Source organism: Antrostomus carolinensis, unplaced genomic scaffold, assembly GCF_000700745.2.
Source record: "Antrostomus carolinensis isolate BGI_N321 unplaced genomic scaffold, ASM70074v2 scaffold4878, whole genome shotgun sequence".
NCBI classification, from domain to species: Eukaryota; Metazoa; Chordata; class Aves; order Caprimulgiformes; family Caprimulgidae; genus Antrostomus; species Antrostomus carolinensis.
In genome coordinates, this window is record NW_010332143.1 from 1 (window position 1) to 10,654 (window position 10,654).

General features: G+C 37.8%; 1 protein-coding gene across 1 annotated transcript in view; it reads left to right on the forward strand.

Annotated features, from left to right (window-relative positions):
- Positions 1-557: 557 nt before the first annotated feature.
- LOC104529160 (tectonin beta-propeller repeat-containing protein 2-like) overlaps positions 558-10,654 on the forward strand; it is a gene marked incomplete at its 5' end in the record, with an annotated part of 35,591 nt that continues 25,494 nt past the window's right edge. The window contains 7 exon segments of the mRNA XM_010173375.2: positions 558-870; positions 1,660-1,792; positions 3,092-3,474; positions 3,476-3,560; positions 4,212-5,206; positions 6,697-6,880; positions 9,132-9,305. Of these exon segments, the coding sequence (XP_010171677.1) occupies positions 558-870; positions 1,660-1,792; positions 3,092-3,474; positions 3,476-3,560; positions 4,212-5,206; positions 6,697-6,880; positions 9,132-9,305 (2,267 nt within the window).

A 10,654-nucleotide genomic window follows, 5' to 3' on the forward strand; every position in this document is an offset into this window, starting at 1 on the left:
TGCGCTGCTCAGGGGGAGGAGGTAGAGAAGTAAAGTTGAGCCTGAAAGAAAGGAGGGGTGGGGGGAAGGTGTTTGTAAGATGTGGTTTTATTTCTCATTACCCTACTCTGATTTTGACTGGTAATAAAATTAAACTAATTTCCCCAAGTCAAGTCTGTTTTGCCCGTGCCAGTAATTGCTGAGTGATCTCGCACTGTCCTTATCTTGACCCATACGCCTTTCATTTCATTTTCTCTCTCCTGTCCAGCTAAGGAGGGGCGTGACAGAGTGGCTTTGGTGGGCACCTGGCGTACCTTAAGGCTATGAAACTTATTAGGGGGCATCTTACCTAATAGAGGTAGTGTCTGACATCTAAAGCTGAGGGAAAACTTGTTATTTGGAAGCACTATTCTTGTCTTACTATAGCCAGATTTGTACCTCAGACATTTGACTGAATGATCAAAACCAAAACTTTTCTTTTTTGTAATTTGCAGTTGTAAATTTGTGCCATTAGTTTTAAAAATTGTTTATAAGTTGAGAATATGGCTTTTAAAATAAATTATTCTTTTGCATTTTAGCACTGGCAAATTCGGAGCATGTTTTATACCTGGCCTGTGTAAACAGAGTGACCTGACACTGTTTGCTGCCAGACCTGGACTTCGTCTCTGGAAGTCTGATGTTCACGGAACTGTTCAGGCCACATTCATATTGAAAGACGTATTTGCTGGTGGCATAAAAACTTTTGAACTGTATCCTCGTTTGGAACCACCTGACAGAGGAAGTTACAGCTCCCCAGAGAAACACCTTGGGCTTGTGTCATGCTTTTTCCGAGAAGGATGGGTGCTGACCTGGAATGAATACAGCATCTACTTGCTAGACACTGTGAACCAGGTAGATAAATCTTGTGGGTGCATATTTTTTCTTACTTGTTTTTGTTCAGGAGACTCTCTTTGTGTTATCCATTACGCTTCTATGATTTACGTCCCTACTTAAACCTAACAAAGATTATTTTATTCTCTCCCTCTTCAAGTTCTCATTGCAATGATATACTCACAAACTAGCTTGATATGTATAAAAATTAAATATATTTAAAGCTTTCAGTCCAGATTTAACATCATAACCATTTCTGATACGTAGCAAAGCATGTATCAATCTAAAATCTAGTAATTAATGCAAAAGACGTTTTGGGCCTATAAAATGTGCCTGGAACTGTTTATTTTTCCCTTTTACTACTGTTGGTGTGTGCAAAAAAAAAAAAAAAAAAAAGTATTACATTTTATTTGGTATAAACTGTTAGCTACTTTGTGTTCTTAAAAGTGTGTATGAAAGTGAATACAAGCTATAGTATTAAATGGTATTAAACATTTGTATTGTGGCTCTTTTCTGCCACCAAATTATATATTGTTTAAGTTGTTGTTACAGTGTTGCAGCTAGTTTTGACAGAGAAAATTAATAGATCTATGGAATGAAAATTAGTGTTAAAATGAGCTACATAGAAAAAATAATCAGGAAAGCATCCTTTAATTATGTTTTATTTCTTTTTGATAAGATACATATCTTTATTCTGTAGCTGTATATGTTGATTTAATTCCAGTGAACACTTTTGTTAAGAGCACCGTCTTGTCTAAACAAGATATTAATCTATTGCCAATGATTTCTTTCTGTGTTGACTCTTTATAGGCTTTGATTGGTGGCTTGGAAGGATACGGTGATATTGTGTCTGTGTCCTGTACCAACAGTGAGATTTTTCTCTTAAAGGGAGATAGAGACATAATAAGAATTTCAAGTAGACCTGAAGGACTATCATCAATAGGTTTGTATAGATTAGCAAACTACAGCATGTACCTCATGGAACATGGTGCCTATTATACTTTTTAATTTAAAAATGGAAAAAAAAGCTGTAACCCAAACCAAACCCCCACAGAAAAACCTTCAGGTTATTGCAAAAACCTACCAGGTTCTGTAGAGTTACTTATATGTTTTATCTGCTCATCTGAACTTCTGTTCAGGCTGCAGTGAGAATGGGGGCATTAGGAAGTTTATTCTGGTTCCTGTTTTTTGAAAATGGATCAACATTATCCTAGCCAGGCATGTCTAGTCTGGGCATTTGAGACCTTATTCTAAACCATGATGCTGAAGCAATCTGGATTCATGATCACAGCTAGCTCTTTACTGATCATTCTCAGTTGTCTGGGTTGGAGATACCTGAATATGTTGATTCTGTGCCACCTGTCACCACCCATGTTCCATAGGAAGTCTCAGCCTTCCTAGCAATGAAGAAGAAAGAATGAGCAAAACACCCAAAGAATACTCACTAAAATACCCCAAAGAATTTGGGAGTTTATTTTCTTATTTGTTGGCTGTCTGAGTTCAGCATCTATGTTACTAGAACTCTCTAAAAGGGATTAATAATACTTCCTGAATGATGGTGCCGTCTGATTTCTCAATCATAAAGATTGTAAGCACCGTTATCCAGCTTATTACACTCACAGAAGGACTGTTTATGCATTTTAAATACTCCATTTTAGCTTTGTATTAGCAAAATGCTAGTAAAAATGCTATCAGGTCTCACTGAATGCTGGAGAACTTAACTTATCATTGCATATTAGCAGTAGTCATTTAAACAGTTCTTAAACTCACAGAATTCCAGGGGGTGTTTAGTATTTTAATCTTAACTTCCAAGTATAGTTTGAAAGGAGCCTTCTTGAAGTGTATTTTCTTCTAATTACCACAGTGGTTTATCTGGTAATTTTTCCTTGATTTTTTTCAAGATACTGGATGTTTGAATGAAGAAGTTGAAGATACAGGCTGGCACTACATACCGTTGAGTCTTCCAGGCTAAAGACCTGTATCATTCTTCAAACATAAACATAAATTCGGAATTTTGCTGATAGAAGTTTGGTACAGGCTTTAGGGGATTGATTTTACTAAAATGATTTAATATGGATTTACTTACATTAAGTTTGTATTATGTGTATGCATGTATATTCGAAATGTTGCAAACTTAGAATATTTTTCCATTGCATAAAACTTCTTTTAATAGTCTCCAAGAACTATGCTGCTACTCACTTGATACATTAGTATTTATACTTCTGTTTTTTCTTTTGATCAGTTTCAGATGTGAATTCAAAATTGCCAAATCCTTTAACAGATACCAGTCCTAAATTGCTGACCCCATTATCCGTATCAGCATCTGTATCATCTAGCCCTTCAGTGGAAACAGATAAAAAAATGGTTATTTCCCCCTCAATTATTGGTGATAAAAGTGACACTTACGCTTCAGTGAAAGGTGATCTGGAAACTCCAACACTATCGGAGAAAAGTTTTGATAGAATGGGAGACTTGAGCAGTGAAATAAGAAAAAGGGGCTGCTCTACAGTAAGTGAATCAAGAAGCAGGAGCAGTTCAGTGAATTCTGTGGGCAGTGGCTCGAGCTTTATATGTGCAGACCAGCTTTCAGAAGCTCAGAGAGAAGGTCATCTTTCTTCACAGCGGAAAAAAAACAATCAGCTCTGAAGATTTTGATCAAGAACTCATTGTAAAGCCAATTAAAGTGAAAAAGAAAAAAAAGAAGAAACAAGGTACGTCTAACAGAACTTTCCCTGCCACTGCTCATTAGTAGGACATGTCACTTTTGATGTTTCACACAAGAGTGTCTGTGTTTGACATGCTTTGTTTATATTGTATTGTCATGCTTGTGGTATTTGAGAGATTGTGGTGAGCCATTTATGTTCAAGATGAAAGCCTGTTTTGAAAGTGATAAATTTATCAGATCTTTTTAGATCTATTTGTTTTCATTCCTTTAACTTTGTTTTGCTTTATGTAAACATGCTTAAGGTTCTGTGTATGGGTTAATGGTATCGTACTGTGGACTCTGCTTTGAGTTTTATGTTGGAATTGTGTAATATCTGTTCATCCTATTTAGAATATTTGGCAGTGTTTTTCTTAGCCATGGTTTTTAGTTTGTTAAAATAGTGCAAGTACTTGATTATTCTAATTGTTTACTATATTAATGTTACAACTTTAAAATATTTTGCTATTAAGACTTTCTTGGCTTTATATGTATCATTTAGTGTTGAAGGTGAAAAAAATCAATGTAAAAATTTAAATTTAACTCTATTCTTCCCCCTAGTGATAAAAATATTTTAATTTCTTACTTTGCATCAAAATATAATAATCTTATTAATATTATTCCCTCCCCCCCTTTTTTTTTGTTTGTTTTGTGAGAACAGAAAGTGGGACCAGGAAAAACCACAGCTCTCTGGAAGGTACACCAATGTATGAGCGTCAGCTTTCTGGTGATAGTCCACATTCACTGAATGCAGACTCGTTTTCAATTACTTCCAGCCTAATGAGTGGCAGCATTGATCATTTGAGTACTGGCTCTCCAGATCAGGAAAGCATGTTCAGTGTGGAGTCCCATAGGATCTTGCAAGAAGATAATGGTTCAGAAACTTTCAGTGTCCTACAGTCTCCTGAGTCTGCGACTGTACTAATTCATGAAGAAAATGGAGATATGGTTGATTTACAGAAACTTCCTAACAGTGACAGTGGCATGGGTACTTCAGCTGTTACAGATACTTTGACATCTGTCTCTCCTCTAATCCTCACAGAGGATTTGACAGGCGGTGTTGATGGTGAATGTAATGGTAGTGTGGTTTCTGCAAGCAATGAATGCTGCCTTGGAAAGCTGAGCCAAGAGGAGGACCAAGATTTTCCTGTGTTGTGTGAAATAGATGAAAATTTAGATGAAATGAAGCTGCAGGGTACTGAAAAATCTTCTGAAGAGCCAGACCTTACAGACCAAATGTTTTTGGAATGTGACAGTGTACTTGGTGTTCAGACATCACTGACACCAAAGGAAAGTGATGAAACTGGTAGGGAAGACCAACAGCAACTCTCTCTAATACGCAGCGCTCTGTCAGATCCTTCTGTGCTTCCCTTTGACATCTCTAACGATGTTTATTCAGATAACACTTCCATTTCTGGATGGAATTTTGAAAGTGCAATCAAAGCTAAATCTAGTACTAGCACTGCTGAATGGGTAACAGATGCTCACGAAGGTAAGACTGAGAAATCTACTTCAAGTGATGAAGAGGATATTTATGGACATGGATTACCGTATTCATCCTCGGAGACCAGCATGCCTGAAGTTGGTGTTGGGCCTGGTTCCCAGGATGTGGCCAGGATAAGCCTAGATGAAACGGTGCTGTTAAAAACTGATCAGGTATATGTTTTCAGTTTAGTTAAACTACTTAATTGCAGCATTTCAATTGCAAAAAATTCATGTGTAACTGTTATTACTCAATCCTTTACTTCTTTAGGAAAGCAATTTTTTTCTTGCTTGATTTGAGTGAACAAATAAAGCGTAAAGCCAAACAGCAATATGTGTTGTAACTCTTATGAAATGTGATGTGTCCGACTTCAGAATGGTTGATGTGTGCTTACAATGTGAAGAAGCTGCTCTGGCTGTATTATTCCCAGCTCAACAAAAATGCTGTCTTCAAAAATAAGCCCTTCCGTTAAAGAGTGAACAGTAAAACCAAGTCATGCTCAACAGCTGCTCCTCGTTTGGAGGTCTGCAGTAGCCAAAATTATGCACAATGCTGTTCTCAACTTCAACTGACTTCATGGGGAATTAATGCTGATTATCTCACATGACTGGCCTCTGTTTAAGGGTCATTTTACCTGTAAATACTCAGAGTAAGGATTAGTCTTTCTTTGTGTACTAGAACAGCAGTTAGTACTATTTGAAATGTTGACATATCTCCTTTTTCTGTTATCCTTCTTTCCTTCATCATTTCCTTCATCATCACCCACTTTGTGGGTGAACATTTTCAGAAATAGTAATTCTCATATAGATGATAGAAAAGAAGTTCTAAAATTAAAATCACTGTGAGTTTTAGCAGAAGTCTTAAGAAGGAAATACAGTTCTTCTAGGTTGAGGGTTTGGGGGGTTTTTGTTTTTAAAAAAAAATCTAAACCAGCCTTGTATTAAGATCAACTGAATACTTGTTGATAAACATTGAGTTAGAGGTTGATGGTGTCCTGTTTAGTAAGAACTGTAGCCCAAAGTATAGAAGACTTTTAGTTTCAGGTTAGGATATTCTTACACTCTGGAATGTTTAGAAAAGCTCCATAGATGCTTACATTATGGGTCATGTGTGCACTGCTTGGATTCATCTCATGCAAGCTATCAGAATTTATGATAGCAGTTTGTAAACCAAATTTCTGCAGTACATGGCTCCTGTAACATACAGAGAATATTGGAGTTGGATATTTAGCTGTCTCTGCACTCCAGCCACCTTGTTCCCTTTGCTCATCACTTCATAGACAATGAATAATTTTCTGGACTACAGACAGACTGTACATTTTTGTGTATTCCTTTCTGCATCTGCTATTTCCTTTAAGTGTGTGTTCTTTAATTAATAAGAAAAGGTTTTCCACCGTTTGGAGGTAGAGGACAGTGTGGAAAGTTTGGGTTTTTTTGCTAAAACTTTTGTTCTAGCAGTCTTATTTTGCAGTACATACTATCTTAGAGAACATGGACAGATGCAGTTTTATTTTACACAAGGCAAATTTATTCATTGATTAAGGTACTTAAGATTCTTAAGTTTAACATTTTAAAATCAAAATATGGGAGCTGCTGTCTTTATATAGCCATTTTCTTGTGCAGTTTGAAGACACTTGATACTGTTCTGACTCTGTAGTTTTTAGTTTGCAGAGAGCTGGATGGGATACTCTGGCCCTGGTTATGGTATCCTGAGCCTGGTGGTCTCAGAAAAGTACATTTGGTGCCTGGACTACAGAGGCAGCCTGTACTGCAGCGCTCTGCCCGCGGCTGGGCTGCGCTGGCAGAAGTTTGAAGATGGTGTCCAGCAAGTGGCAGTTTCCCCCTCAGGTTGGTTGGCTTCTGCTTCACTGTAACCTCCTAAATACAAAAACCGCAGAGACTTGTGCATTTTCTTTGCTTTCTTTTTTTTTGTGTGTGTTTGGGTTTTTTTGGTTTTTTTTTTTAATGATGGCTATTATTTAATTAGGTGAAACTTGTAATTTTTCTGAGATTACAAATACAGTTCAGTGCATATGTAATTTCCATGTAGGCAGGTTTTTTGTTTGTTTTGTTTTTAATACAGTACTTCTAGTCCCTTGATTGTCTGGGACTTGTTTCACCTTTGTTTCATGTAAAAGTAGTGTGTGTTTTTTGGTTTGTGGTTTGTTTTTTTCATTTTTATTTCTTTTTGTTTGGTTGGTTGATTTTTTTTAAGTCATATTGAGTGCTATGAGTGCATCTTCACTACCTCTGTGTACCATGTTCTAGTTTAAGTGGCTGCCTTTCTAAGAGGTTCCCATTGCATTTTGAGAAGTTTTCAACATGTGGCTGCCTGATTAAGGTGAACTTCAGAAGTAGCAGTTCAGTGGTAGGTGGAGGTGAATGAAGAGGCCCTTGTCTATACAAAACCTTGGGTTTTGATACAGAACTGCTTAAGATTCCCAAATTTAAAATTATTTTTATTGTAAATGTGGAATTGGTTTTGTGTGTGGGTTTGTTTGTTATTTTTTTTAATACTAAAGAAAAAAAACTTTTAATTTTTGGTGTATTTGCATATGAGTTTGTTATGGATGGAACATTCCTCTGAGGCAGATTCTGTTGGATTAAAAGGAAATGTTTGGTTTTGGTTATCAATTTGTGTCACTTTTGGTCTTCCAGATTGTTCCAGCACTGGTGTGAAAATCCAAGTTTCTCAGACATTTTCTTTATTTGGTCTCTTGTCTTGACACTGTTTTCTTCCCTTGTCATCTCTAAATGCACATCAATCTTCCCTTCTCTCTGTAGAGGAAGATTGCTATCTGTTTTAAGAAAGATATTTTATTTGATCTGTAGCTGAGCTTTGTTATGGACAAAAAAAAAAAATAAAGAGTGCCTGTGCTAGGTAAGGTCATAGGTGATCATAGGTTCACCCAGTTCAGCGTCTTGTCCTTGACAGTGGCCAGACGCAGATGGCTGCAGAACAGTAAAAGGAATGGGCTGGCACGTGTGATGTTTGCCCTTGGTAGTTTCAGACTGCAATTGTTGGTGACTCAAGAGACTTCCTAGGCAAAAGGTTGTTTCTATGCGTTTATTATCCCTCAATTCCAGGGACTCACCTAGTTTTTCGTTGAATCCATACAGATTTCTAGTATCCACAATTTCCCGTGGATATGTTAACACAAGAGAATGTTAACCACAAACATCAAAATGGAATCAAATGCTACTTTGTGGAATTACTCAGATGAAATTAATATGTACTGCTATAGTATGAACCAGCATGAATGCTAATCAGCAGTTTTAAGTTTGGAATTCCATTTGGTTTTCTTTTTCTGATCTCTCCTTGCTAATTCAAGTGAGAGAAAAACTTCTCAAGATGGATTTGTGCAGTTGCGTTTCTGAGTTTTGTGTGCTCATGACATGCTACGTAACAAGCAGGTAACAGAACTGACCACTGCAGAGTAGGACAGCACACTTCTTCAACTTCCCCTCCCTGGAAGTGTTCAGAACCAGGCTGGATGAGGCTTTGAGCAACCTGGTCTAGTGGAAGGTGTCCCTGGCAGGGGGGTTGGAACTAGATTATCTTTAGGGTCCTTTCCAACCCAAACCATTCTATGATTCAGGTATTTGTCACTTAGGACTAGTCCATAGAAGTTACAATTTACCTTATTAACACTACTAGTATGTGTAAAAGGTGAAAGTAGGACAATTAATACCTTTTCCTTTATGTATTTAGGATGTACCAAACTAGTACAGAAGCAAGCCATGAACTTTAGTCTCTTAATAGCAGGCATATTTGTCCCTAACATGGAACTTTTGTTAGTTTTTAGTGTATAGAGAGAAATTACTTGCTTTTGATCACTTAGAAATTGCACATACTCTAATGGTAAATGCATTTCAGCAGTTCCCAGGGAAGCTGGCCACTGTTCTGGTCTTGCTTTAAATAAATAAATAAATAATAAACAAACAAATAAATAAATAAAAGCATTTTTAAATCTTGTATTTTTGTTAATGGTACTGGTTTGCCTTTCCCCTCCTATTAGGTGTGGGTAGGACAAATCATCTGTCTCTGCTGCAGTAACTGCCAAGTGATATTATGTTCTCTCTCAACTCCTCATAACAGGGGCTCTTCTCTGGAAGATTGAACAGAAGACTAACAAAGCATTTGCTTGTGGAAAAGTAACTATCAAAGGAAAACGCCACTGGTATGAGGCTTTACCCCAGTCTGTATTTGTAGCTTTGAGTGATGACACCGCCTGGATTATCAGAACAAATGGAGATCTGTATCTGCAAACAGGTACCTGAATTATTTGCAGGCTCTTTGAATTTTTGTGGGCTAAGTCTATGGAATGATCACAATTTGCTTTAAACTTTTATCAACAGCCAGGACATGAGAAAACCTTTTTATCTTTAGAAATGGTCGGAAACAGTTGTGAGATTCTGTGTAGTTAGGAGGCTGGAAAAGCCAGTTCCTAGCCACTTATTTTTTGTGCCATGTGGAGTACATACAGTATAGAGAATTTATGACATGGGGAGGATATAGGTTGGGTGCAGATAAACACAAGAAAGACATGGACCTGTTAGAATGAGTCCAGAGGAAACCACGAGGATGATCCAAGGGCATGAGGATGATCCAAGGGCTGGGGCACCTCTCCTATGAGGACAGGCTGGGAGAGTTGGGGCTGTTCAGCCTGGAGAAGAGATTTCTGGGAGATCTTAGAGCAGCCAGTACCTGAAGGGGCCTACAAGAAAGCTGGGGAGGGACTTTTTACAAAGGCAGGTAGTGATAGAACAAGGGGTAATGGCTTTACATTGAAAGAGAATACGTTTAGATTAGATATTAGGAAGAAATTATTTCCAGTGAGGGTGGTCAGACACTGGAACAGGTTACCCAGAGAAGCTGTGGCTGCTCCTCCCTGGAAGTGTTCAAGGCCAGGTTGGATGAAGTTTTGAGCAGCCTGGTCTAGTGGAAGGTGTCCCTGCTGATGGCAGGGGTTTGGAACTGGATGATCTTTAAGGTGCATTCCAACCCAAAGCATTCTGTGATATTATGATTCTATGAAATGAAAAAAGATTGCAGAAAATATTGAAATCATATCCTTGCCTTGAAAATGGTGTGGTGCACTGAAACAACTGAGCCTTAAGTGGGTTTTCTTTTCTTGCTTTAAGGATTTTAACAAAGTTTTAAGAGACTTCGAAAGGTGATGAGGTAGTGTGTGGCTATTCAGAAGAAATTCAGGTATGGGGGGCAGAGTCTGGGAAAGTAGAAGCTGTGTCCTTGGCAAAGTACAGATCTGTTGGGAGGTAAGAGTTACCAGTTGATAATGAAAGTAGGGTATTCGGAGACAGAAGATCATGAAGTGCTTTGGAAATATAGACAAGTGGTATGTATTTTACATGGCAGAGAAAGCAAAGCCAGTGGAGGAGTTGAACGGGTTGTGGTGCAGCAATCTTTACAGCTGCCTGCTCACTGGATGTGAATGAAGCAAGAATCAGAAAAAGGAATAGTGCAGTGGCAACTTTGAAGTCATGGCCTTAGTTTTATCTGCTTCAGTAAATAGAAGAAGATGCATTTGGAAGTTGTTATGCAGAGAATATTCAGGCAAAATACAAGGAGCTAGGATGAGGGATGGAGCTCCAAGTTTT